This window comes from Coturnix japonica, chromosome 4 (assembly GCF_054131305.1).
Source record: "Coturnix japonica strain WE chromosome 4, WE-NBRP24, whole genome shotgun sequence".
In the NCBI taxonomy this organism is placed as follows: domain Eukaryota; kingdom Metazoa; phylum Chordata; class Aves; order Galliformes; family Phasianidae; genus Coturnix; species Coturnix japonica.
Window position 1 is genome coordinate 20,554,567 of NC_140666.1, and position 13,357 is coordinate 20,567,923.

At 48.9% G+C, this 13,357-nt stretch overlaps 1 protein-coding gene and 1 long non-coding RNA gene across 2 annotated transcripts; one reads left to right on the top strand and one right to left on the bottom strand.

Annotated features, from left to right (window-relative positions):
* The first annotated feature begins 1,784 nt into the window (after positions 1-1,784).
* On the top strand, positions 1,785-11,705 carry FGF16 (fibroblast growth factor 16). Its single transcript, XM_015860699.3, has 3 exons — positions 1,785-2,198; positions 7,471-7,574; positions 10,670-11,705. The coding sequence occupies exons 1-3, from the start codon at positions 1,925-1,927 to the stop codon at positions 10,913-10,915; spliced, it is 624 nt and encodes a 207-aa protein (XP_015716185.1). The 5' UTR covers positions 1,785-1,924; the 3' UTR covers positions 10,916-11,705.
* Positions 3,072-10,786, bottom strand: LOC146760977 (uncharacterized). Its single transcript, XR_014945679.1, has 3 exons — positions 10,654-10,786; positions 10,448-10,553; positions 3,072-3,197 (listed from the first exon to the last, which is right to left on the bottom strand). It is a non-coding gene; the product is annotated as an uncharacterized LOC146760977 (long non-coding RNA).
* Positions 11,706-13,357: the final 1,652 nt, after the last annotated feature.

Here is a 13,357-nt window from a genome sequence, read left to right on the forward strand (position 1 = left end):
TCTCTATTCAGAATACCCCTTAGGATCTACCTCCAGACATGTTCAGAAACAAGGTGAAATCCTGGTCACTAACAATCCAGAGGCAAAACTCACACTAACTTCAACAAAACCATGTTTTAAAGAAGAGCGTATTTGATTGTATCACGATCACTCACATTACATGAATTTCATGCATTACATTCCCAGTGTTTACAGGATTATATCCTTAGAATATATATCCTTAGGATTATATCCTTATATCCTTATTCAGAATTTGGGATGTTGGCTTCTCTCGGTTGCATCAGGCACAGTTTATTTCTCTCAGTCACTCAACCACACCTGAGTCTTCACACAGAAAATGCAGAAACAAAAACACAAGCTTTGCTGTGGGGTGCTTGAATGCTGCAGCCAGTGTCATGCAACCATACATGACAAATAACCAACACACTTCTGCAGATTTTACTACCTCAGGAACAGGCTGTGTTTTAAAAACACCCATGGCTTTAGGCTTCATGTGTCAAGTTCTGCATCAAATACACCCCTTTTATAGCCACAGCTCTGACAGGTATAAACGCTCCCACCTCCAATTAAAAAACCAGATCCCTCACCCTCTGCAGATGCACGTGTGGATATTCCATGTGGTAATATCACAATTTCCTTCAGGTCTTCACAACAGAGAACTTCCCAGACCTGTGGGAAAAGGGGACTGTATGTCATGGCCTCTGCTCTGGGGCAGGTGTGGGGAGGACAGACCCTCTAAGGGGGAAGAGTTCCCTTGAAGTGAGACCCTTGATGGGACAGAGTGCTGAGGGGAACAGCATCTCTTCTGATGAAGACCTGATGAGGAGGAGGCTGCGGACAGTCTCGCTGAGGTGTGAGTAGCTCTGGCTGCTTTGAAGAGCCACCGAGGCTGCGGCACGGGGGGACCCAAGCAGCAGAGCTGGTGTGCTCGCGGGTTCTGTGTGGAAACTGCCTGTGATTCCGGCCCATCGCGGGGCACCGTGGAACCAAGGCCGAGTGCCGAGCAGCAGCGCCGCCTGGCGGGCAGGGCGGAGCGGGGCTGAGGCGGGGGGCTGAGGCGCGGGGCTGAGGCGCGGCCCCCGGGCTCGGTGCTGTCCCTCCCCTGTCGGCCCACACGTCTCCTCGTGCCTGACTCCGTCTGTCTGCGGCGGCAGCTGCTGCCACGGATACGGTGTCGGAGGTCCGTGGAGGGCGCGGAAACACCTGTTTCCAACATGAGGAAGGTGGGGAGCGGGCCCGCTGCCGTCCTGGGGAGCGCTCGGCCCGGCCCCTCAGCGCCCGGCCGCTTGTAAAACCCGCCCGTAAAACCCGAGGGATCGCTTTTCAGTTAGATCGCTTTTCAGTTCGTACGCTGAGAAACGCTCCCCGAGCCCCACGGTATCTCCACGGTGCCCTTACAGCGGGGTGGGGGGCACGGCCGGGCCCGGGGGGGGGGGGGTCAGCAGGGGACGGAGCGGGGCGGCGGGGGGAGCCGCTCCACAGCGCCGGGTGCTGTCCCAAACGCTGCGCCTCTCTGCGATGTGGAGCTGGGAAGGTTTTTCCTGCCCTTTTATTTCTTTTTGCTTTTTTTTTAATAACAATAAAAGAGGGAGTGAAGCTTGAAAAAAAAAAAAAAAAAAAAAAGCCAACCACAAATGGATTGAGAAGAAAAAAAAAAAAAAGAAAACCACAGCCCATAGCCAAAGGGGATGCCAGTGAGGTGTGGCTTGCATTTAAATATCCAATATGTCAATGTAAGGGGAGTGTGTACGTATATAAGTGCGGTTTACATCGCAGCGCGGGACACATCCAGCGATGGGAGTAGCGGGCAGCGCTGTGCAGGGCCGGGGCCGGCAGCGCGGGGCCGGGCGGCAGCAGCCCGCGCCCTGAGGGGCCGCTCGGCGCTCGGAGGCCGCTCCGCGGGGCCGGCCCTGGCCGCGGCCCCATGGCCGAGGTGGGCGGCTTCCTGGGCTCTCTGGACCCCGACCTGCACGGCTTCCCCCCGGCGCTGGGCGGGCTGCCCCTCGCCGACTCTCCCGGTTTCCTCAACGAGCGCCTGGGGCAGATCGAGGGGCGGCTGCAGCGGGGCTCCCCCACCGACTTCGCGCACCTCAAGGGCATCCTGCGGAGACGGCAGCTCTACTGCCGCACCGGCTTCCACCTGGAGATCTTCCCCAACGGCACGGTGCACGGCACCCGGCAGGACCACAGCCGCTTCGGTAAGGGCGCGGTGCGGCGGCAGGTGCCGGCCCGGCAGGTGCCCGAGGTGGGGGATCGAGCCTCCCGATGCAGAGCTCGTTCCCCGGCGATAAGGGCGCTGTTATCTGCCGTCCTCCCGGCTCTCAGCCCTTCCGCAGGTGCACGGAAACGTGTCCTAAGAAAGAGGGGGAAAAAAGGCGGAGGGGGGACGTGGGGTGTGCAGCCGAGCTCTGGCTGTGCCGCTGGAGGTAACAGCAAAAGAAAGGAGGGAGCACGTTGGGAAATGCAGTTCCTGGCTTTTTCTTTCTTTCTTTCACCTTTGTTTTGGCCACCGCAGGTATCTATGAGCTAATATGATTTCCTTGCATGAATCTCACTAGAAGCGTCTCCCCCGAAGCAGGCAGGGATGGGCTGGCTGGACTGGTGTCAGAGCTCGGTTCTGGGAAGCTGTTGGAAAGGAGAGGGGAAGTCGAAGGGGGATAAATGCTTAGGGGACCTCCAAAAGGAGAAGATGGAACGACAGGCAAAGCACTGTGGATTTACCTTGCTGTCTGGGATAAAGCTGGAAGACTTGAGAGCCCGTATCGGTGTCACACAAGAGTAGGGATCTTTAATGAGAGCATATGTAATCTTCCAAAAATGCATCCCAAGCCACAAGCGAAGGAGTACAGTAAGTTTGAGCACAGCTAAGAAAAATTCCCGCTATTTCAGCATCTAGTGCAGGTGTCTGGGTAAGCTATCAACGAGTCCCACGCCGGTGATCTCAGCTTTGTTGTCAACAGGTTGCAAGAAGCGTTTGGGAGACTTGTTAAAGTTTTCAAGCCATTTAACTCCTTGCTGAAGGGAATTCTTTTTCGGCCTTAATTGTTTGCACCCGGTCCTTTCTGATTCTTCAGGAACGCTGCTGCTGATGCTGCAGTTGTTGTTAGGTTAAGGCAGGTTTTTGGAACAATTGGGAAAGCTTATCTGCCAACTGTGCTTTTCCATAAACACCAGGTGTGTGCGTAGCGTGTCCTTGCCTAAATCAACAAGAAAGTCATAACCTGCAGGTCAGAGTAAGGTACTAATAGGCTCATGGGGCAAGTGTTCTTTAATTACCCCCGAAAGACACATATCCTTAACCTTTTAAAAGAAACTGAAAGCAAACCCACAGCATCTGTTTGCTTTTTAGTTTAATCTGCCACGTAGCCGTTATATCAGTTCTTTTTACCTATCTTTCTGCAGTAAACTGTTTCAGATGGCGCTGCTTCTCTCAGTTCCATTTCTTTAAAAGCTGAATGCATTTCCAAACAAACTTTGGGAAAAAAAAATGCATTAAACGGGCTAAAAGTTTTCATGAATTTTGCACACTTCAGCTTAAGTCACACAGTGTGTTCAATAAATCGAAACGCTGGCATTCCCTAAGTGTTTTAGCAGTCAGCATCCAGCTACGTAAACTAGACCAGACTTCAGATATAAAATATTATAGTTTTCTGCTTCAGGGTTTTCCCAAAGGCAGTGTAAAATAAATAGTTATTTGTTGTAATTGCATGACAAAGCCCCAAAGGATTAGACTGGAATCCTCCTGTTCAGATAAAGTTGGACTGAACCTCGCTTCAGCAGAGACTCAAAGCAATAACGTATTGGCACACAGTATTCACCATCTGCGTTCAGTAGCCATGAATATTTAAATTCCAATGTTACTGGTATGGTTCATATTAGGATGTCATGTATCGATGCATTCCTAAATTTTGCATGCAGCAGTCAGAAAGCAGTAACTTATTGCAGAAATAGGCAGCCTGTACGATTCTGGGGGACTACAGAACTATAGGCTGAGAGGTTTTCAGTTTAAAGGTGCCTGAAATCTAGGGGCACCTGGGGAAATAGAAATCCAGTCTGATGGTTTGCTGGATCTAGCACACGTGGCTGGAAGCTGCTCCCCGCTCACATCAGTGTATTATTCATCCATGCTTGCTCCACAGATGGCTCCTCGGGATGCCACCGCGAAGGCACGTATCCAGCTGCAGATGGGACGTAGGTGGAAACTGGACTTTGTATCCCCATCTCTGAGTGCTGGAAAGCATTCAGGAAAAAAGGCAGACAGTATCTGCACCCTCCCATGCACAGTCAGCCCTCAAGTTACCAGACTTACAGAGAAATCTTCCAGAAAGGAAAAGAATGAGCCAAAGCCTCAATGGTACAGAATAGAGTATGAAGCAAGGGTGAAGGGAGAGTCATTTGTACCACAGATTTCAAGGCATACACTCATGGGACGCTGGAAAAGTTGCAGCAGCATCTACCCGCAGAGCTTGAGCAATCACAGTAACCTCTCATCTGTTGATTGGAGCTTTCTGAAGTCACACCTGTCTTCTGGAATGTGACATTTTATACTTGTATATACAGTACATACAAGAATGTGTATATACAGATTCATACAAGAACAACAGCATGCAGCTTATTTTTCCTAGAAGAAGCTTAGTGCAGGGTGAAGCCCTCCAGGACTGCTGGAAGAAAGCTCTTTTAGATTAAATAAGTGCCCAAATGAGTTCTCTGAACTGGCAGCTCCATCTAAGCCATTCCAGAATAAAAATGGAAGCATCTTAAAAATCATGTCTGTTCTTACTGTGTCTGCTAGTGACCTTCCTGCATAAAGAAATAAAGGATGGTCAAAGGCTGGAGGGGGTTTGGACTGACATTGAGAAGAACCCTGAGAAGAAAAGTGAGATAAGTTTCCCAGGGAAATCTCTACCAGCAGCAAACACTCATTTTCTGCCTTGTGTCTGTTTCACACCAGCATTCAACAGGTGACTCCAAGGGTGCTACTCTTCACTGCAAGTAAATGGAAATGGCCTTGGGTTTGTACTGGAGCCTGATAAAGGGAGGAAAGCAAAGCTCTTCTTGGGTACAAGTCTGGTAGTGAACCTGTAACAGAGTCTCTTAGAGAAGCCAGTGAAACCTCCAGAGAAGGTTTTGCAATAGATTTTGACATTCAAACTCTGGTGCACCTGTTACTGAACAGTTGTTGAGTTTTTTTAGCCAAAGCTTTGAGTTTGTAGACATTAATACAACATCTGAGGTTGTTTCTGTAGCCCCACTCATCAATATAGTTGTGTGTGAAGAGACAGGTGCAAGGAGCTGAATTGTTCTTTGAGGGATAGTTTATAGTAATGCGAGAGCGCATGGGTCTGGCTGCAACAGAGCTCAGGAGATTACAGGGTGCTTTGGTGTTAAATGAATCCAGTTGGAGTCTTAATCAAATCTCTCCAAATATCATCTAGAGAGACTCAAAGAACAAACAGAATGAATAATGGAAGCATGAAAAATGAGGCGAGTCCCGGGGGAAGGGAAAAAGAGAAAGGGAGAAAGAAGTTTTAAAAAGGGAGGTCTACCATGAAAACACACTGCTACAACTTGAGAGAAAAGTCTCCATCTGGCCCCAGTGGCTGCTCCAGATCATGTGTAATAAGCTGTGATTTTGTCTAGTAATTGGAGTGAGTTAAGGACAGGGTGCGGATCTGCCCACATTTATTCAGCCTTCACTCTGTCTCCTGACTTTGGTGGGTTTAGGTTATGTTCTTACTGCTATTTCATCATAGTTATCATCATTGTACATCTTTCCGTGCCACTCAGAGATGAGAAAAAGGGAGTATTACAAGTGATGTAGTCAGAAGGGATCATCACAGACCCGCCTTGAAGAAGTTGTTTCCAAAGAAGGAGAGAGTCAGCTCTTCAGAAAGTCAACAATTCTGGATCCTGCTGGAGAACCTTGAAGAAAATGGAGGACATTTGTAAAGACTATGCTTGCTTCCTTCTTCAGAGGATCAAAAAGGCAATGCACTGATCACCACAAGCCCAAAGAAGGACAGGTGATCCTGCTCTGAGCGTGACTGAGCAAGCATTTCAGCTGGGAAAATTTCTGCACCGTCCTAAAAAAGCATTTTCTGTTTGTTTCCCTGCTTGTTTCAAGGAATTCCAGTTCTCAAGTCCATATTTTGTCTCCACTGTGCAGCACCTTCTGGCTCCAGGGAGTTCTGAATTGGACGTGCAAGCTGTAGAGTAGGCAAGGCAAAAGGAGGACAGAAGGCCTGACGTGAGGCAGAAAGAGGAATTCCTGCCCCTAGCACGGCTGCCAGAATCTGCCTGACAATCTGCACTGAGCAAAGGTGTCCGTCACCACGTATCTGCCCTATATTTAGGTGGTGACACGGTTACCCTCTGAAAGTCACTACATCCACACCTGACCAAGCAGAAGATACATTTCCAGAGCTGAGAGCTGACTGCCGCTGAAGTCAGCCGGCTCAGGTGGCCGTGTGTCATGCGGTGATTTTAGTCCAAGGCATACATTTAAGAGGATCAGGAGGTAACCTGATCAGAGCAGTAAGGGGCAATTGCTCAGGACTGGACATTTTGGGAGCTATATTAAGACACCTGGAGCTGAGCTAAAGGTTAGAGCAACTTTGTCCTCTTCAATAGAGGAGACATCTTTCCTATTCATTAGACATACCTGGGATGGTGATAATCCTCCACTGCTACCTAAGCACTGAACCTCTAGACCAGCAGCACGCGATACATTCCGAGTCAAACACAGTCCATCTACAGCACCTCTAGAACGTTTGTCTGTGAAGTCTGAATAGAGCAGACATGGGACTGGGGCAGGATCACAGGGCAGGAGGGCGTTTCTGGCCAAAACAATGCCTGGGAAGAACAGCGGCTCCCCAGCACTGATAGCCATGAGGAAGGTGCACTTTAACCTGTGTGTATCTGAAGTTTGGCTTTATCCAGGACGTCTGTATACATGTGGAGATAGCAACTACCTCACTGGAGCTGCAGGAACAGGGAAGCCCTCACAGACACCTCTTTAGTGCCTTTTCCCTTATTACTATCGTAATGATTACTTGAAAGTGTGTGGGACTGTCTTCTCATACCAGAAGCCCAATGGGGACGAAGGTCACTTTGCTTTTGGTGGAGAAACCCAGTGTGGTGATAGGCTTCAAAAACTGCTAATTGAGCAAGCGCAAATGTCTGTATTTGTCTTTTCTGTGTGTGACAAAAACAACAGCTGAGCAGTTCTTTTCTCATGAGGAAAGGTAATTCTTCTTGGACAAACCAAGTTCACGATGCTGGGTAGAAATGGATTAAAAACTTACATGGCTGCATGCATACAGGAGTATGGATTTAAGAACTGTGCAGTTATAAATAAAGAAAGCAGGGTCTGTAAGAAGCTCTATAGCTGGAAAAGCTGTTTCGTGTTTGTCACTTGGGCCTGGTGTCAGCTTTATCACCTGTGTGATTTGCTTTGCCTTTCTGTTGCAGGGATTCTGGAGTTCATCAGCCTGGCGGTGGGGCTGGTTAGTATCCGTGGGGTGGATTCGGGACTCTACCTCGGCATGAATGAGAGAGGGGAGCTGTATGGGTCGGTAAGTTTAAGATCTTGTAGTGATTGCAACTCTTATATAAGAGATGCAGCAATATGGGCTGCGAGGCTTCACTGGTGTCACAAGCTATTCCTGTCACAGGCCTCTGAAGCCCTTGTGATGCCACACGCTTCCATCTCACCCACTGCTTTTACTGTGTAAATGACAGCTGTGATGTATGGGGTGACAGAGAGGGGGACACATGCTGTGATGGCCCGTGTCAGGGTGCAGCCCCTGAAGCACTGTGCACAGGAGCCATTTGTGGCATTGCCTGGAATGCTGTGGGGTTTGTTGTGGTTCTGCCTTTCAAAAACAGAACAGAAATGGTCAATTAAAGGTGGGGGGTTGGAAATTTTGCATAAAACTGGGTGCTAATGGTGTGGTTTCATGATTAGCATCAGCTTTATTGTCCACATGATAGGGATCTGCGTGTATCTGCAGATCTGACGTTTATATTACAGCTCTCTAATGGAAGCTGAAAGTGTGGTCTCAGTGCTGTTTTTGTTATAACAATCTGTACAACCCCTTCTGGGAGTTTGGGGAGTTTCTCACAACTATCTGGAAGTGCCCTTTTCAGACCTGAGCTTTCTGTGTTTAGCCAAAAGCCACATGTAAACTTCTTGCTAGGTTCTCTCAGCACAAGCTCCTTGATACCTATAAAATCCTCCCCAGCATCACCTATAGGATATCCTGCCTCAGCACTGCTGCAGGATACACAAAGCAGAAACACCCTGTTTCCAACCCAGGCTCAGGTTTAGAGGGAAAGTTTGTCATTTGCTCCCTTGATTTGAGATGTGCCTTAAAGCTGTGGGTTCCCTGCTCTGGCAAGCAGCTCACACTGCAACAGAACCAGCAGAAATACACTTTGCTGCTTTTCTGCCCAACGTTATGGAGCTTGTAATGCCCTTTATCCACTCTAAGCTAGCCCCAAAAAGAGCGCATCTGTTGGGGCTCTGATGGGTGAAACAGCTGCATGCAGAGCAAGCACTGTGCAGAGGTGGGCCAGGGCTGCAGAAAAAGGTAGATCACAGCAAATTGGGAGTGAAATAAAATAGCCCAGTTTTAAAGCAAAGTGGAAGGCACACACTTCCTCTAACCAAGTCCAACTGACCTCATAGTGCAGAAATTGAAACGTGTGTACTGTGCATATAGAGAAGCCTTCACATAAACTCTGCATAGAGAACAGTAACAATGAACTATGAGTTACTGTCATCTTTTCTTATCCCATTCCCATCTATTGAGACTGCAGCATGGAGTCCTCTGCTCTTTTTGAGTTACAGATGCTGAATTTTATAGGAGAGAATCAAAGACCAGCATGGATCGTTAACCCTTCTTTCTCCACTTCACTACTTTAGTAGCACCTACCCTAAATAAAACTTAAGTGCAAGACTGATAAAAAGCCACCAGGATTCCATAAATCAGCCCAGATATTTTAAACCACACTTCAGAAACAACCACACAGCAGCACCACTGTTCAGGTGTGCTGTCACACCATGAGGCTGTTCAGCAGCTCCTGGAATTGTGGCTTTTACTCATGCCTGCTGAAAACAAGGGCACAAACTTGCTTATATCCTTTGCTTTCAAGCCCTGCAGCTCTGATCATGAATCAACAAACAGAGTTAATTAAATTCTAGGGCCTGTCTTAATGCTATGTCACAGAAATAACAAAAATACAATTTTAGAGCACTGGAATCCTGGAAACAGAATTGGCCTAAAGATGCAATGATGGGAGCTCTGTCATTGCATCTTGTGCATGAAACACACCAGGCAGCAGCATTAGAATGACAAGGCAGCAGCTTCCTGTGTGTGCTGAGTAGGTGCCATCCTGGGAGATGGGGGTAAGCCACATTCACTGATAGGTCTGGGAAGAGAAACCTGCAGTTCCCCAGGTCTCAGGTGATGAGAGCTGTGGCGTTGGCTCTTGGAGGACTCACACGTTACCCCAGGGTTGAGTTAATTGGCAGCGAAACATTCAAAACAGGTTCTGAGTGCAGGTGAGCTCCTGTATCTTATTACAAAACGTCTACTGCAGGCAATAACATTTACTTAGCACTTAGTACAGCACAGATAAGACACATTCCCTACCCAAATAGTTTACTGTGTGGGTACAGTGTTTGTAATATTACAACATCCTACGTCTGCAGACTGCCTTTCATCTGGAAGCCTCCAGAGCCCCTCCTGGGCCATCCCCGTAGGGGACACCAGGTCCTCAGTGGAGCACAGCGCCAGAGCTGGCAGGGGGAGATGGAGGGAGCGAGAGGAGCCCACATGGTGTCTGTGTGATGGGCACAGCCTGAAAGCTGTCATGTGCTGCTGTTCCCTGGGTGAGGGTCAGAGCGGCTGCAGCTGTGCAACACCAGCAGCATCCATCCACCAAGCCCAGCATGGGATGCCTCAGCCACGCGCTGGCCCTGTGCCGCTGCTGGCACGCGCTCGTCGCATCACCTATCGCCGCCATAAATCTTCCCAGGTTAGGCATCCAGACCTCCCTGAGTCTTGTTATGGCCTCACATCACAGCTATCTGCTGCTTCAGAAGATGAAAGGCCTGAGGAATGCTTTCATTCACGTTACAGTGTATATTATTATGTGCCTTGAACTTTCAAAGAGGCGCTCGCTGCTGTTCAAACTGTTCCAACGCAGCGCTCGCTGCTCCTGCCGGGAGCTGCCCCTTGCACGGAGCACACTTGCTGTGTGCACGTGGCTGCAGCCCTGCGTGGGCACCCCGTGCACAGCACACAGACACCAGCACCACCACTGGTCTCACAGCAGTCTCCACATTCACACCTCAATGACAGACCCCTGGCTGCCGGGCTCAGAGTTTTGCAGCAGCCTTATGTTGTTTCTAACAGCAAACCTTTGCAAAATGCACACCCACCTTCTCCTTCCTCCACCTCCTTTGAATCCAGGCACGTGCCAGTTTCCAGCTCTCACCCACAGGGATGATCACAGTCTCCATCCTCAGGGCAGCCAGCAGCAGTTTGCTAAGAAAAAAAAACCAACAACATAGAATAACGAAGTGGAGGAAATAGCAAGATTTCCTTATTTCTTTTTCTTTTGACACATATCTTTCTCTTCTCCCACCTCTGCCCCAACGCAGAAGAAGCTCACGAGGGAGTGTGTTTTCCGAGAGCAGTTTGAAGAGAACTGGTACAACACGTACGCCTCAACGCTCTACAAGCACCCGGACTCGGAGAGGCATTACTACGTGGCTCTGAACAAGGACGGCTCCCCCCGCGAGGGGTACAGGACTAAGAGACATCAGAAATTCACTCACTTTTTACCAAGGCCCGTGGACCCTGCCAAAATACCTGCAATGTACAGAGACCTCTTCCACTACAGGTGATGTTTCCTACGGCTGCCCCATCAATGTACATACTTGGGCTCCCAAGCTTTTTCCCAGAGCACTCTATTAATAGTCATTCCATCATTCCTGTAAATGTAGATGACATAGGAAAGCACTTACGTTGAATCCAGACACTGCTGTTCCTCCTTGTTTCAAGCGTATATCGAACCTGGGTTATTTATGGGGGTGGGGGTAGGGGAAGGGAGGGAACCCTACATATAATCTTTCATTTTCGTTCACTTTCTTTACTTGGTGGCTGTAAGAGAAGCCAAATAGTCAGTGTTATGGTTGCTTAAAAGAACAAGCAGGCAAGGAAACTTGTTAATGATGGGGGGTGGGAAAAAAAAGGAACAACTAGAATTGAAGAGAAGGAAGGAGAACAAAAGACCACAGAACTGCTCCAGACGCTTCTGATGAGCTCGGGATGGTTTCTGGCTAAGAAGCAGCCTTTCAGATGGCGCCCTGCTGCAGCGGCCCAGCGGTTTGCTACAGGGATGATGCTACGTGGACTGGTCCTGGCGTTGGGGGTTTTTCCTGCTGTTGGGGTGGGAATGGGGCGAGGAACATTATTCAGATGTAAGCATGGATACTGTGCATAGGGACAAAACTATTTATAAAATGTATATGATATTTATTTTATATATTTATTTATTTCAAAATAATTTTATTTTTAATGAAAGATGCTATGACCGGATTTTCATCAGGAAGAATAAGGTCCTACTGAAACAGGAAAAAAAAAAAAAAAAGAGTTTTAAGAGCTTATTGGCAATAAAATTGTCTTTATATTGTAGATTTCTTGCTAGCCCTTTTTTTTTTTTGGCACCCCGTAATGATGAACCCAGTATTTTCTGATCGATACAACACCTTCTATAATAAGGCTTTGGATGGTAGAGATAAATGTTAAGAACATGTACAAGGGCAACATCAAATGTATAGCTGGAATCGACCTGAAAAGCGTGAGCCCATTGACATGAGCGGCTGGACATCCAACATACGCTAGAACTGCAGATCCAGTCCTCCGCTCTGTGGCAGCAGGGACAAACAGGCGTGGCAGGCCAAGCACCAGCCCTGGAGCACACATGTGGGACTGCCCAGGAGCACTGCACTGAAAGGAACCTCGCTGGCACAGGCAGCGCCCTCACGTCCTCGCTGGGGCTGTCCTTACCACAACTGCACTTCTCCCAGTTAAAGTTTCTCAGCCTCTACTTTACAAAGCCGTTTGGGTGCAACTTCAGCCTCTTCAGCTTTACTCCTTGAATCTCCAGAAGGAACAATCCAGCTTCTTCATGCTCCACGTGCTGCTAAGTGAGGTGGCTGCTTTGGGGCCCGCTGCTCCCAACCACCTTCTGTCCTCTCTGCCACCTCCCGTGTCCCCGCTGCAGCATTTGCTACCCAACGTCACAGCCGGGGCCGCAGCTGTCACAGACAACAGTCTGCAGATCGCAATGAAAAGATTAAAGGAGCTTTACCTTGAATGATCTAGACACGGAGGAATTTAATCCCGTCTTTGAAATAAAAAATGTTTATTTACCTTTTTCCTCTGAGTCATTGCTGAAACATCTAATCCGCAGCAGCCATGTCAGGAGCACCAGCCTTCATGGAAAGTGTCCCAAAATGTACTTTTGACCTTAGCAAAGGGAAAACTCAGCTCTCCAGCTTCACTCTGCTGCCTTTCCGCCGCCACCCTGGCAGCACTGTCTGCGTCCCACTGGTGCTTACAGCTGTCTGGGGAGGCAAATCCCAGAGGGGCCGCTGTGGGAAGGGGCCATTGACCCTCATTGCTGGTCCTCCAACATCAGGATCCAGGATCGGACTTGGAAGGAGGCTCCTGCTGCTAAGGGACGTGTGGGCACAAGAGCAACGGTACAGAACTCCTGTTCAGGATCTGGGTTCAAAAAGCAGCATTTGTAAACAGCAAAATGTGCAGAGAATTCACCGAGCACCACTTTATAGAGGTCGGTACCATTTCTCATGCGGGACATTCTTTAAAGGGGAAATTCAGCATTGTTTAATCCCACTGTAATGGTAACTTCCAGCAGGAATTTACTGAGTTAGGTTCTGGTTCAGCAAAATACTTAAACGTATGAGTAATGTGACTGAACTGGGACCTTAGCGGCAGCGGAATCAATGACCACAGACTTTGCCTGTGCTCTGAGTTGCAGTGGGTGCGGCCAGCGATGCACAGCATGCACAGTACTTCTCTTCCCTTTTGTGTGTGCATGCAGACACACTCACCCCTTGTGCGTTGAGGCAGAGCTTACCACCATTACCTTCAGCCATTGCACACAGCCGCCTGTCCTGCCAGCACCCAACCCTGCGGTTTGGGGCCACCCAGTGCCTATGCAGGAGAGAAGCGGAGGGGACCTGCCACCCCTATAATGGAGAGCCCAAAGCCCTGCAAGAAGTTGAGAAAGTCTGTGCTGAAAGGCGAGGAAGGTGCCC

Bases quoted from the DNA above. Each gene is read 5' to 3' on its own strand.
- FGF16 (XM_015860699.3), top strand. From the start codon at position 1,925: ATGGCCGAGGTGGGCGGCTTCCTGGGCTCTCTGGACCCCGACCTGCAC. The intron at 2,199-7,470 runs GTAAGGGCGCGG...TTTCTGTTGCAG, and splicing joins GCAGGACCACAGCCGCTTCG to GGATTCTGGAGTTCATCAGC. The intron at 7,575-10,669 runs GTAAGTTTAAGA...GCCCCAACGCAG, and splicing joins GAGGGGAGCTGTATGGGTCG to AAGAAGCTCACGAGGGAGTG.